Source organism: Panicum hallii, chromosome 9 (assembly GCF_002211085.1).
Source record: "Panicum hallii strain FIL2 chromosome 9, PHallii_v3.1, whole genome shotgun sequence".
NCBI lineage: Eukaryota > Viridiplantae > Streptophyta > Magnoliopsida > Poales > Poaceae > Panicum > Panicum hallii.
Genome location: NC_038050.1, coordinates 71914922 through 71929427, shown reverse-complemented (window position 1 = coordinate 71929427; position 14506 = coordinate 71914922). Strand labels below are relative to the sequence as shown.

Below are 14506 nucleotides of genomic sequence, written 5' to 3'. Positions count from 1 at the left end.
TACATAATACAGTAAAATTATTGCTGTTGTTGAGCCGCCAAACTCATTCTGCGAGCAAAGACCTACCGGTCCTTTTCAGTGCTGTTAAGAAACTGTGACCACCAGTCTCCAAGAAACCGCGTGACTCATCACCACCCTCGCTATATAAGGCCAGCGATCGCTCCGGCACCCTCATCCATCCATCGACCGGTGCAAGGCGAAGCAAGCAGATCGGTCGGAGAACGAACACTTGAGGCGGCCGGCGTAGCACGAGAGGCAGAACACCGGTGGCAATGGCTGGGGCGTCCATGGAAGTGGAGCAGGACCTCCCGGGCTTCCGGTTCCACCCCACCGAGGAGGAGCTCCTCGACTTCTACCTCGACCGCATGGTCCACGGCAAGAAGCTCCACTTCGACATCATCGGCACGCTCAACATCTACCGCCACGACCCCTGGGACCTTCCTGGTACGTACGTCCACGATCATCAAGACGGCATGCATATGATGGTCGATGCGATTGATCTGATTTGTCGTCTGATCGGCCGTGGCGTTCTGTGCAGCGATGGCGAAGATCGGGGAGAGGGAGTGGTACTTCTTCGTGCCGCGGGACCGGAAGGCCGGCAGCGGCGGGCGGCCGAATCGGACGACGGAGCGCGGGTTCTGGAAGGCCACGGGGTCGGACAGGGCCATCCGGAGCAGCGCCGACGCCAAGCGGGTGATCGGGCTCAAGAAGACGCTCGTCTTCTACCAGGGGCGCGCCCCGCGGGGCACCAAGACGGACTGGGTCATGAACGAGTACCGCCTCCCCGACTCCGGCGCCGGCCGCGGAGCACGAACACCGCCGCCTCCCAAGGTAATAATGAATGCTCCGGCCAAGTTCTGCTGCACAAGTAGTGCGCATGATTTCGTACGAATTTCGCCGCCCTGCAACTCCTAGCAGGCAAAATGGTAGGGATGAAAGAAAGATCAGGTCGAGTATGAAAGGTTTACTGAATTTTTTTTACTGCCTTTCACTGGTTTTGGAAATTGCCAATCCGGCGTGCGGTTTAATTCAAACTTTAACCACGGTTTAATATCTTATTTATATTGCTTTATCAGTCCATTCATCAGTTTGGGCATCATTTAACTCTGATGTAGACATTCCATGAACGCGCGGCTAGACATGTGAATTGACAGGGTTGACTTACCAGTTGACTCGCTTTCCTTTAAACTGCATCGAAATTTTGTACCCTACTAGCTACTTCATGCAAATGCAATGATGGTAGAGAATTGACGAATGTCTGACGCTTTTGCAGGAGGACATGGTGCTATGCAAGATCTACAGGAAAGCCACCCCACTGAAGGAGCTGGAACAGAGAGCCTCTGCCATGGAGGAGATGCAGAGGCGCAGCAACGCACCGTACTACACGAACCCGGCCAGGGCACCCCAGGTCCAGGCCGCGGCCTCCGCCGGCGACGACTACCTGTCCTCGGACGACGCCCACGACAGCTTCCTGTTCCCCGTCTCGTCCTCGTCGGCGCCATCGGGCGACAGCTACAGCCCGCCCATGGAAGCCAAGCAGGAAGCGGACGCCACGGTCACGGTGGCGTCGATGTCCCTGATGCAGGCGGCGAACATGGGCATCGTGCAGCCCCCGGCGGTGAGGCACGGCGACCTGCCCTGCCTGCAGGTGCCAACGAACCATGGAGTCCTGGACTGGATGCAGGACCTGTCCCAGCTACGCAGCCCATGGCAGGACCAGTTTTTCTTGTCGCCCTTGGCGCATCTGCTCTCTTGAAGGGACGATGCTGGAAGAAGGTGAAGGAAGAGTGTCCCAACCTAGTCGCGTCATCAAAATGGGTTTCCGGTTCAGCTTGCAAGGGCGAGCTGCAAGCGTGATGCTAGTTTAGATGTGAATTCGGTTGTACATACTGAAACTGAATAGTAGTTTTAGATGCGATCGCTCATTTTCGGTGCCTTTTGGTATGTAATGTTTGACATGGCTGAAGTCACAATAAATTAACTTTGAGAGCTGTTGGCTGCATTCTGCAATCATGATCCTTCGGAAGACAAAATACTTGATGACAATTGTTGTCTAGAGGTAGGAGTAGGACTTGCTTGAGCTTCCTGGCGCACTTCGAGTTTGAAAGTGACGACACATCAATCGGCTAATTTTTAGTTATGGGCCAGTCGAATCTCATGTCCAAAAGATTTGTGCCAAGTCATGTATCCAAAATAGAAAAAGTGGTTGAGGAAGAAAAAAAATATTATCCAGATTTCTAAGAGGGTGCAACAATACAGAATTGACTGAAAAAAAAAATCACACTCCTCAATCAAAATTTTAGCTAGACGATCTGATACCGGAATGCGCTACTTCACAATTATCCAACGTGACGAGCTCATCCTACAGCATTTAGGTACTGGTAGGTTGATAGTTTAGCGGAACAACATGGATAGACCACCTCTTGTGTACCATTTGTATAGCTCAAGGGAAACAAAGACGGCTACGCCTAAGCACATGAGTTTACAAAGAATTTCAGCTACCTAGCTAGTTTGTATATACTTTCTTCTTCAAAACACGTTATAAACACAGACGTAGACGTTTGCATAGGCGCATATATACTCATCAATATTGAGACACAAGCACATCCTATCGCCATAAGTCACCTCCAAGAGACTAAATTGTTAGATCTTAATACTTAGGCACCTAGTTGTCAACAGACATGTAAAAATTCCATCGTAGACCCAGACCTGAATTGATAGGTTTTCACCACGCATAAAATAAACTCCTAAGTAAACATCATATATTCATATCTATAATATTTATGCAACTATTAAGGTCTAAAAAAATCATGAACATTAAAGTATACCTAAAATATACATGAATATGATATAAAAACACAACATGACATATGTAAAAATAGAACATCCCGTTACCTAAAAGATCAAATTACAAGGCATACCTAGCAAATTAGACACAAGAACCTAATATGAACAATATGTTGCTTCTTAAACAAGTTAAAGACAATGGTCCAAACAAAAGGACAAAAAAACTGAAATGCTAGGACAAAATTATGTGCAAAGTAAGAAAATAAAGAAAAACAAAAAAAATGAAGGAGGGAAAATATGACAAAGACTCGTCAGGATGGAACGGTATCCAATTCACAGCACAATACACCCGGCAAGCCTCCTGCCTGGGGAAAAGATAATAAACGACAAGTTGGGCCAAAATGTACATGAAGCCCACGAGACGAGAAGCAAGAGGATCAGCAGAAGACATAAAGGAGAACAGGGTCCGATAAAAGTAGCGCACAACGCCAGGATGCTCGAGCAAAATTCGAGTGAGATCGAAAACTAAAATTACCCGAGTATTGTTTAGGAATTCCGCTTTAGGAAAAGAATATTTTTTTTAACCTTTCAACGTTGTTGTTGAATGAGCTTTCAAGGAATCAGCCCATTGGGTTCCAGAAAACGAAACATTCTATGGGCCTTGAACATGGCCCCGAGATGTGGCCCAGGCTGATACAATGGGCCTGCGCCACTTCTGGTCGTAGACGTCCTTGAGCTGGTGCACCCTCTGGGCCTCGAAAGGGGTCAACGAGCACGACGCCGGAGGGCGAGGTTGGCGGCGGCGGCGGCTCGGGCGGCGCTTCGGTGGCTGCGGAGGCGACGACGCGGAGAGCTCGGCGGGGAAGCGGGGAGGGGAGAAGCATGCAGCGCCGTGCGGTGGTGTTGGAGGCGGAGAAGGGGACGCCCAAGGACGGCAGGGTCACAGCAATGGCGGCAGAAGATGGATGCTGGATAAGGCATCGACTGTGGTGCTTCCACTGTGGCAACCGTGGGCTTTCTTTCACCGTTGCTCTGTTTTTGGGCCAATTGAGCAAGCATCTACCTGAGAAGGCTAAGGCCCATTCTATTAGTGGGCCAAACAAAGCCGAGACGATGGGCCCATTGGCCCCACACCGCCACACGCCCACACCAATCGAAGCTTGCATTGTACGCAGACGCCTCCCTCGTACACGGACGCAGATTCAGTGCATTTGCTTCAGCAAGGCACGGCGTACCTTTTGCCTCTGCATCCGACGTTAAAAGCGAATCCAACGGTTCGTAGGACTTCGGGCTCTTTTTCCTCGCGTGCGCCGACGACTCGTTATCCCGTGTGGACTCTGGACCCGCGCTAAACCGGAAAAGGAGACGGCCTCACGGCCGGGCCGCCGCCGGGGCACGATGGAGAAGAAGGTAGAGTTCGTCGTCATCGTCGCCTTTCTCACAGGGTCCGTATCGCCGCGGCATGGGGAAGCTTCACATAGCGAAGGGCCCGCCCTGCGAAGTGTGCTTCACGCTCCCGCTGGAGGATATTAGAGGAGCCCAGGAGGTCCGCGGCGCTGCAAAAGACCTCGATTTGGGCAAGCAACGAACTTTTCCAAAGTAGAAGAGGCTAATTTGGCCTAGTGGAAACTGAATTTGCGTTGAGATTTGAGTTGTCTCTGCTCTTGTACGGAACTTCTTGATGTACGGCAATGGTGAAACAGCCAGAACGGAAGGCGGAAGCAGCGACAGGGAACTCGATTTTGGGGTATGTGAAATCGCTTTGGGCCACGAGAGGGTTCAATACAAAGCATGAGTGCTCGATTTTGATGGTCAGCATCTCGATTTTGGAGACATTTCGAATTCAATTTTGCAATCCGGAAGAACCAAGAGGAGGAACAAAGCATGAGCTCTTGAGATACAAAACAATGTAAGGACGGAGAGAGGAACTGGACAAGCAGGCCACCGCCTTCAGCGAGGAGCGCCGCCAGTGTTAGTGTTTTACGCCGAGCCAGCTACGTCGAGTCCAATCCATCATTTGCCGGAGCCGGGATGGACTCGCGTCCGGAGTACGCGGGCTGGCAGGGCGCATTCAAGCGATGCGACGCGGCCGGGCGACCGGCGACAAGATGCCTCCGTATCCCCCATTCAACGTGCCGCCCCCTGGGGACGGCGCCGCAAGATGGGCGTGGCGAGGAGCGCCCGACGGTGCGCCACGACAGCAGATGTCTCAACCGAAAGTTTAAAACCATGTTTAAAATATAACTAGGAGCATCATGAGCATCATTTAATCATAATGGAGCATCATTATGCATGAATTTGAATGATTCTATTTATTTTCTTACTTTATTTGTATGAATGTTGTGAAGTAAGTTTAATTTTTATTAAGTAACTGTACCCTCAAAAATTTTATTCAAATATTAGATTAAAAATAATAAATTTAAAATATTTTTTCTCAATTTTTTGATAACTGACCCGAGCTATAAAATTCTTGGAAATTTTAAAAACTGCTATTTTGTTTGAATTTCTGTGAACAATGTATATAGCTTTTTAAGTTATTGTTATTGCAGTGTGATCTTGATGTTTTGAGGGCTCCAGAAAATTTTGGTGATTCTTGAAGACCAACAAGTTCTAGTTTTTAAATTTTGAAGTTGAACATCATTTTCTTGTTCCCATCCACCCCGGGCTCACCCGTCACCCACAGCCCCCGCCTTTTCCGCGCCTCCTGGCTCGCCAGTTGGCCAGCCCGGGCAGCGCCATCGGCCGCTGGCTGGGCCAGCGTGGCCGCGGGTAGGCAAGTCTTCCGCCCGGCCGCTCGCCTTCCTTCCATTAATCCCTACGCCAGCCCCCCCCCCCCCCCCGAAACCCTAGCCCTTCTCCTCCATTGCCGCCGCCATCTCCTTCTTCCCCTCCGCCGGTCACTGCGATTCGCCACCTCCGGTGAGCCTTCCTTCGATTCCTCACACGCACAGCACCACCTCGCCCTCCCGTCAGATTTAGGCCCTCACTAGCTGTCTTTCTCCCTTGCATATCTCCCTCAACGTCGGCCTCCGCCCGTCGCCGCCGCTCCTCACCGTGCCGCCGCTCGCCGCGTCATTCGCCCGCTGGAGCCGCGGGTGAGCCTTTCCATCGTGCCCACATCCCCGTGCGTGCGCCGTCCCTATCCCACTCGCCTCCCCAGCCGTGTTTCCCCGCCGTCCGCCACGTTGTGCCGCCGCGACGTCGTGCTGGGCGCGCGGGCCGAGCCGTGGCCGCGCTCTGGCTGCCCCCTGCCGCATGTCAAGGCCAGCAGCCCGCCTTAACTTGGCCCGGGTCCGCCTGGCCTTGTGGACCCACCTGTCGGCGCCTGGGAGTGCTGGATCCGGGTGTCCTTAGCGTTTCCCTCGTGTTTTTATATTTTTCATAAAGCTTTCAACTTGTAAAATCCATAGAAAATTGTGTAGATTCTAAAAATTGTGAAACTTATTTTGTTGGATTCCTGTGTTGTAGATCTACTCAGCAAAAATGTTATTTTGCATGTTAATGTTCCATAGAATTAGTTATGCTATATCTTTATGAAAGTAGGTTAATTACTTAATAAATGATCTGATGCTTTAAAAATGCCAAACTAAATTTGTTAGACTCCTTGTGAAATGTTCTATCAAATGGTGTAGCATGTTCTAATTAATCTCTATTGTTTGATAGGGTTTTAGTGTGATTTATTGTTTTCTACCTGCAAGCTTGTTTAATTCATAACTTTTGTTTGAAAAGTGATAAAATGACAAAACTACTTCTATTATCCTTGTTTTCATGTCTAGACCCTCTGTAATTTTCTGAGAATTTATGAAAGTGATTTGTATATCTTTCAAGATTTAACTTGTTTAGAGTTACTGAAACTTGTGATGTGCATAAGTAATCCAACTTCCATGTGTTCCTTACGATGTTCTCTGTATGCTAGAATTAAATCTTGATTTATGCTTGCTGTTTGAATTTATTTTGACCAATCCTCGTTTAGATCCTTTTGTTTAAGAGCATAGTAAGTGAAATCTTGTCACTAGCATTTGTGTTGTTATATATACCATTCATTCCTTATTTCATATCAAATCATATTCATATCAAGGCATCATGCTAATATCTCCACCTCATTCATGCATTATAGTGACCGAAACGCCGGAGAACGAGTCCATTGAGCCCGCCATGACCGTCGAACCCGAGCCTAGAGTTGAGTTTGTTGTTGCGCCAGAAGAAAACCAAGGCAGGAAGCTAAGCATGTTGCATGACCTATTTAATTTGTTTTAATTTAGTTATCTCACTTGGGTATATATGGTTATGCTATATGTTTATCTATTGCATCGCTGATCCTACTTTCTTACATTTACGTTCCTTATTTTTATATATCCATATCCTTGCCACTTGTAGTTAGTAACTAATTAATCGATTAGATGCTTAGCCATGCTCAGTGTTGGTCTATAACTTATAAAGAAATTTTGGAAATAGGATCGTATTATACTCACTACACGACTTTTACCTTAATCGCACTTGTCCGGTTTTGAAAATGTTGGAAGGATCGGAATGGTCTAGTTGGAAAAGTGGTTTCGTGGTTTGTGCCATGGATAGATCCCCTGGGTACCGCAAGGAAGCTACGCGTGAGGAAAAAGAAGTCTGATTCCTACTAGGATTCCACTGTAATCCTACTAGGACTCCTACCTTGTAATTCTACTAGGAATCCCGTCCCCTGGGATATATAAAGGAGGGCAGCGATACCTAGATAGGTAGAGAACCAACAGAGAGCAGCCAACAGGCAACTTAACACCCAAGCGCAGGGCGCAATATACAACACTCCAAAATAGGATGTAGGGTATTACGCTACTCTAGCGGCACGAACCTATCTAAATTTGTGTCTCGTGTCCTTGCGTTCACCTTCAAGTTCTAGATCCGGCGATCCCTCACCAAATAATCACCTACCTTAGGGTATCTCTAGGTAGGCCGATGGTAAAAACACCGACAGTTCAGGCGGCATGTAGGATATAGAGAAAGAAGTCTCGGAGGCATAGTCCGATTGAATCGTCTCAATCGTTTAAGGACCGTCCTTGGATGACTTTGGTTTTGAGCAACTTAAAGTACTGGCGCATATCCAATCATGGTATGGATGAGCCGAATATCTTCTATGTTTTAATCATCAAGGCACGGTCCTAGATGCGTGGCCATAGATCTTTGTAGAGAGGCTTAGGGGTGTCCTCGGTTAACTTAGGTGACTCTCCACGCAAGTTAGGCGTGATTTTCAACGGTCGAGACTTGTTGGAAAAGGTTGACGCGAGTATCCCCTTACCCAACGTGATCTGTTAGGTGAGCCGCATGGTCCGTGTATCGTGTGGGTAAAGAAAGTACACCCTTACAAGGTTAAATAATCAATTTGAATTGCCGCGCTCTCGGTTATTAGCAAGCTCAATATCCAATGAATTCTTCATAGAAGTACCGTTCATGTTTGGATATGGCTCGTGTCACCTTATGTTATTTTAGTTGTTTAGTAGCAACTAAAATTGTGAGGTGGGTTGGGCAAGATAATTAAATTGTTAAAAAGGTAGGTGCTGGGTTAGAGAGCTCATGCTTATGCAAACTTAATTAAACCTAAAGGCATTTATCTTGTTGAGCCCTCATTTGCATACTCCTTGGTTATTTAATTGCGTAAGTCTTGCGAGTACCTTTGTACTCATATTTCTTTTTAACTAAATTGCAGGTGAGCCGGAAGTTGGGTTTGGCCACTTCTACCCGTCGATCCCGGTGCGGGGGAGGAGTAGGTCGATGTGGCCTCGATGGTGTCCTTGAGCAAGACTCCATTAGTTATCACGTTTATCAAGTTTATCCACTGCAAAATTGTTTCTTTTGGGATATTATGTTAAACACTAAACTTTAAGTTTCATACCCCTTTTAGTGCTAATTGTGAGTCCAAGGCTTGTAAATTGTTGTTGAACCTTTAATTTTAATTTCAGATTTGAACCCTCCTATGTTGAACTTGTAATGTTTAATTGTTGAACCTTTGAAATGTTTAAAATTGCTCTTTGTGGTTTATCAGCAATATATGTGATTATAAACGGTATGTGTGTATGCATGATCTTGGTCATATGGTGAAGCACATACCGGGACTATCGGATTTGATATTATTTTTGGCGAATGACGTTTCGGTTGTTCATATCTTAGATGTGGGTTAACACGTGGCACGCTCTCGGGCGAGCGCGTGTTAGCTCTCATCTTAATGATAATGATCGGCGGTTCATTTAAAATGGTGTTAAATTGGACGGTTTTCACAGCAGAGCCGGAGAAGATGCTCGCCAACGGGACCACGCCGGGCACCACGGTGGCCAGCGGGAGTTGTGACGTGAACTCCACCAAATTCTCCTTTGCGGCATCACAGTAGCCCGTCTCCCTCCCGTCCGTTGCGCCAGAGGCTGCCTGCTTCCCTAGGCCCCATGACGTTCCGCCGGCAACCCGGTCATCTTCTTTTATGGGGCGGTGCAGCACAGCCACGCAGGTCCACGCGGAAGAGCAAGTCGCCGAGTCCCCTAGCGGTGGCGCACGCGACTTGCCTGCGTCCTCTGGTGGAAAAAGAGCCCGAAGTCCTACGAGCCGTTGGATTCGCTTTTAACGTCGGATGCAAAGTAAAAGGTACGTCCTGCCTTGCTGAAGCAAAGGCACTGAATCTGCATCCCTCGTACACAGCCACCGCCTCCGTCCCCGTTCCCCCGAGTCCAATTGGAATGAGCCGTCGCCAAGGGTTCCGCCGCACTTCCACGCCACCGGCGATGCCTCCTTCACTCCTTCCTCGCAGATGGGCCCCATAGCACAGGATGTCGCCAGCAGCCACCTTCGCCTCCCCGGTCCCCGTGCCACCGCTATGGAGGTCCTCTCTTGGTCGTCTTCCCTCCTCGAGTATCCAAACCCTAACGAAGAGGCACAATCGATGGGGAAGCAAGGTGGCGACGGCGGCAGCCTCTCCGCGGAGGGACGCCGCGTGGTGGGGTGGAGGCACAACAATAGGACCGCGGCGACTGCGCGTTACGCCTCTCCGCGTGGCCGCGGCGTGACTGGAGGACCCACGACGACGATGCATGACTCCTCCCCTGCCTTACCGTGACGTCTCCGCCGGTATGTTTTGGAATCCGCTGTTCATTCAGTGCTCGAATTGCTGTCCTCATTAAGGTAGTGATTTTGTTGCATGCTTATATCGATTGTGCGGTGCGGGATGTTTGGCTCCCAATTGAGTTAATTTATTAGTTGTGACGTGATTTGTGTATCATGCTGCTGCGGCTGGTTTCTGAATCAGCTGTGTGCTCTTAGGTTCAAATTAGTCAGGATGGCATCAAGGTTTCCATTAGGTGGTATGTTAGGCACACCCTCCTGCTTTATTATACTCATATATTAGCCTTGAAATGTAGAATAGATGGATAACGAGGGCTAAATGGAGAAGGGAACAATATGTTTGTAATTCTGATTATAAATCTATTCCTTTCTCTGTGATCATATCGGTTCCTCAGGATAACCAACAAATTTTGATGTTGTATTTTTTTGCGCTAAGGGCAACACATGTCGTGTCGGCCCTGGCCCGATCATGCACGCACCATCGGCTTAATCATGTATCGGCTATAGTCTCGAACCAATCCCTTTTGTAAACAAGCTGTTCAATCATCCACCCATACGCTCGGATAGTACTTCTTCAGATATTTTCTATTCAAAGACCGAGCAAATCTTTCTCCTTCAAGTGTTTCCAAGAATATATGCATTGCTAGGAACACACTTATTTATTTATCCGATAGGGACCCTCCCAGGTAGGAGACCATTTTGCCATACTTCTGGTCTCTAGATCCTATCGACAGAATCAGTTTCCACACCAAATCTCCTTGAGAAAACTCTTCAATCTTGACCTTTTTATCATACCATCTGGCCAACCGTGCTTTATTTGCTTCAACATTTACCAAAGCCCTAAGCTGGTCACAGGCTAGATCTTCTAACCCATCTTTCATCATGTCTACGTACTCATTGGCTGTCAGTTCATTTTGCAAAGATATAGTCTCGAGCCAGTTTTGGAAGGTGTGTGTGGACTGGGAGACCAGGATGCCGGAATAGCCCGAGTTTGGAGTTGAAAGAAGCCATATTTGATGATGCGCATGCATAGAAAACCCCAGCTTATATTCTTAAACCTTTGTTGTACCCTTAGTATAGTCAAAAAAGTTTGTATACGGATGGTGACATGGATCTATTCTATTCCTTGGAGATAGCTTGATACAATGCAGGATTCGACTCGGAGTTCGACTCCAATGACGATGGCTGGTATGATTGAAGCCCGTGCTACGCTCGAGTTTGCCTGTGGAGGAGATTCCAGAAGATGAAGGATGGGTCAGAAGTCTAGCTACCGCTTTCCGTTTTCTGTCTGTTCGATGTAGCCCAAGAGGCTTGTAATGAACCTCGTATTGCACATACTATGAATTTATGTAATAATTAAATCCATGATTGATCTTTTGCGAAGTATGACTATGTTATTATATCTTAAATGAGTTCTGTTTATGATAACACTTGATCCAGAGACTATCACAATAATACAGGGAGTCGGATTCTCGATTTGATAATTCAGTTTGTTTTAGTTTGCTTTCCAAATTTCAAACCCAATTGTTTTTCTAATGGTCCGTTCAATTTCAATTCCACTTGAAACATGGTATTCGCAAGAATTATTTTAATAAAGTAAGATCCAATATGACAATGCTCTATTTTAATTCATGACTTTTCAAATTTCAATAATTTAAATACATTGGTCAACATTTTAATTGTGTTACTTCAACATTTTAGATATAGTATTTTAACATTACTGACAAATAGTGAACTAATTTATTTGAAATGTTGACCCAAATTTGAAGAAACGTTTAATTTAGTATCTCAAGATGTTGAATATAACAGCTTCACACGACTCATATTTTCTTTTACAAAAAACAAAAGTAAACGCTACCGGATTTAAGAATGTAACAAGAGAGAAAAAATTACTACCATGCCACGGGTTGATGGGCTCATGATACTGCGGGGCCATTTGTTGTTTGCTACTGTAGCCTTTAGCACTTGGCTGGCAGGCGGCCGAGAAACCAGAGTACCGGACTCTGTTTTATGGAGGTTCGTGGGCCGCTTTAGGCCGCTCATATGAATACGGTGGGCTGCTGTTCGGCGTCTGGATGTTTTCGGGTATTACATTCAACGCGACCCAGCCCATTTTCTGTTCGGCCCGCGGTCGGGATTGCCCACAAGATTTAAGGGATCACGTGGCTGAACTGCTGAACCCTTTACACCTCGCTAACCAAGCCGTCGCCCGCCATCACCACCTCTGAGGTTAGCCGTCACCCGCGGTCACCACCTCTGTGCCCTGCTCCCCGATGGCAACCCTGGCGGACGGAGCCGCCTGTCCCGCCTCCACCCCGCCAGTCGGATCCCTGCAACCCCCGCAACGTCGCTTCAATTTGGGTCGCCGTCGTCTCCAATCCACTACCCGGGGTTGCCCCCTCAGATCTAATCTGTTACTCCACATCTGCAGCTGCAAGCCCAGCGTCGGAATCCAAGGTAAACTCGGGGGTGTTATATCTGGCGTCGAGATCCAAGATAAACTCGAGGGTGTTCTATGTTCATGTATGTACTGTGTAGCTCGTTGGTGGAAAAATTAGTTTTTATTTAGAATCAACCTGGATAAGACACTTTTATATTCAGATTCAGTGAATCTATGGATCAATTCCACAGGTGGAATAGCAGCTCCACTGATCGAAGATGAAGAAGTGGCGACGGTACCTGTATCTTCTGGTGGACCAATTGGGAGGAACATACCCTCTGCGCCGCATCGACTCACCAACTTTGTTCTTCTCAAGAAATCAAGTGAAAGCGGCTTTTACCATTGAGGAAACTCCGCTTCCTCGCCCCCAACTTTCTTTCACCCCTTCACGCAACAGGGGAAGGCTGGAATTCATTGGCTTCTTTGCTAACGGGCGGAAGAAGAGCCATTTGGCTGCCATGGAGTATGGTGGAGTTTCCCACATATATGACGTCGAGCGCCGTACCATGCAGGAGATAGCCTCCCCAAAGGAGTGTAAGGGTCCGTTTGGCCGACTTGAATGGAACGGTTCCATTCCAATTTCTAAGAACGGAGCCGCTCCGTTCTACGTTTGGTAGGCGGAACGGAGCCACTCCATATTTTGTTTGGTTGGAGAGCGTGGTAGAGCAGAGCCATTCCGTTTCGTGTTTGGTTGGAGAACCAAACCATTCGACTTTGCCGGTGGCTGATCCTCCGGCGCGCCTGTCCTGGGGCGGCGGCGCCTGCTCCTTCCGCCGGCGGCGCCTGGAGCCCGCCAACAAGGGTGGGGGGGAGTGCGCGGCGGCGCCCTGGAGCCCGCCAGCGGACGCAGGAGGGGGCATGGAGAGCGGGCGTCCGGCCTGGGTCTGGGTCCTCCGGCGGGGGCAGCCGCGGGCGCCAGGAATCACGCCGGGGGGTGGGGGCGGCGGCGCCTGCTCCTTTCGCCGGCGGCGTGGGGGGGCGCGCGCTTGGCCGGCCGCCGCGCGGGGGGGGGGGGGGCGGCGCCTGCTCCTTTCGCCGGCGGCGTGGGGGGCGCGCGCCTGGCCCGCTCCTCCGCCGGGGGCAGCTGCGCCGGCGCGGGGGAGGGGGGGCGGGGGCAGCGGCGCCCTGGAGGGGGGCGGCGGCACCTGGCCCTCCTGCGGCGGGGGTGGGGGGGAGGGGGCGGCGCCCTGGAGCCCGCCAGCGGACCGGGGGTGGCGTCGAGGCGGGAGGGGAGCCAGGGAGAACGAGAGCGCTCGCATCCGGCCGTTTTGGGCGAGCGCTATCGTTCCGGATCTCGCGGGAATATTCTGTGGTGGAACCATTCCGCTCTTCCTCGCTCCCAACCAAACACGCATAAAAGTAGAGCGGAGCGGCTCCGCTCCCACGCGCTCCCCAACCAAACACACGGTAAGTTCTGCGATCCCGTCACTCTTGCCGTCGGTGATTCCCTCTATGTTATGGATAGAGAACCGATCCCAGGCGGGAAATGCAGCTTCGAGGTACTCAACAATGTTTTGTGCAGGGCAAACAGCAGCTGGCACTGCCTCCAGCCACTTCCTTTCGTGCTTGAGCCTGGCTATGAAAGAAGATTTATTGGGGCTTACACGTTGGACGGTGGCTCAAACATCTTGATATCCACACCTGGCATTGGCACCTACTCCCTAGACGTATCAAGCTGCTCGTGGAGGAAGGCTGGCGACTGGGAGCTGCCTTTCCATGGCCGTGCTGACTTCTTCCCCGAGTACAGTGTATGGCTTGGCTTCTCGTCTCAAGACAACCTCCTCTGCTGCTCGTCGGATATCACAGCAGCTGTGCATGGTGCATTGGATTCCTCTCAAGTCTCATCTTGTCTATTTTGGATCTAACACTAGTCTCAGTGCACGATTCCTTAGCACAGTTACCAAGACTGGAAATTAGATAACTGTGCTATATAAGTTTGACGGTGATGAAATTTCTCTCACATCCTATGAAACTCCCTCCTTCTCTCTCCTCGCCATGTCAACAAAATTGACGATGTGATACAGAATTTAATTGCATGAAACTCTCCATAAAATCCCCATTAAAACTGGCCTAACAAGTTAAATTATTTGAAAGGGTATTCAACATCGTGACCGAAGAAGTCTGTATACCTCAGATTGAGACGTTCGCTGTGTTTACTGGATTGGTGCTGAAGCCATCCACGGA

At 49.1% G+C, this 14506-nt stretch overlaps 1 protein-coding gene across 1 annotated transcript; it reads left to right on the top strand.

Moving 5' to 3' along the window:
• The first annotated feature begins 184 nt into the window (after nucleotides 1–184).
• Nucleotides 185–1898, top strand: LOC112875957 (NAC domain-containing protein 22). Its single transcript, XM_025939968.1, has 3 exons — nucleotides 185–444; nucleotides 539–831; nucleotides 1274–1898. Exons 1-3 carry the CDS (start codon nucleotides 273–275, stop codon nucleotides 1754–1756), a joined length of 948 nt encoding a protein of 315 aa, XP_025795753.1. The 5' UTR covers nucleotides 185–272; the 3' UTR covers nucleotides 1757–1898.
• The last annotated feature ends 12608 nt before the right edge of the window (nucleotides 1899–14506 follow it).

Bases quoted from the DNA above. Each gene is read 5' to 3' on its own strand.
- LOC112875957 (XM_025939968.1), top strand. From the start codon at position 273: ATGGCTGGGGCGTCCATGGAAGTGGAGCAGGACCTCCCGGGCTTCCGG. The intron at 445-538 runs GTACGTACGTCC...CGTTCTGTGCAG, and splicing joins CGACCCCTGGGACCTTCCTG to CGATGGCGAAGATCGGGGAG. The intron at 832-1,273 runs GTAATAATGAAT...ACGCTTTTGCAG, and splicing joins GAACACCGCCGCCTCCCAAG to GAGGACATGGTGCTATGCAA.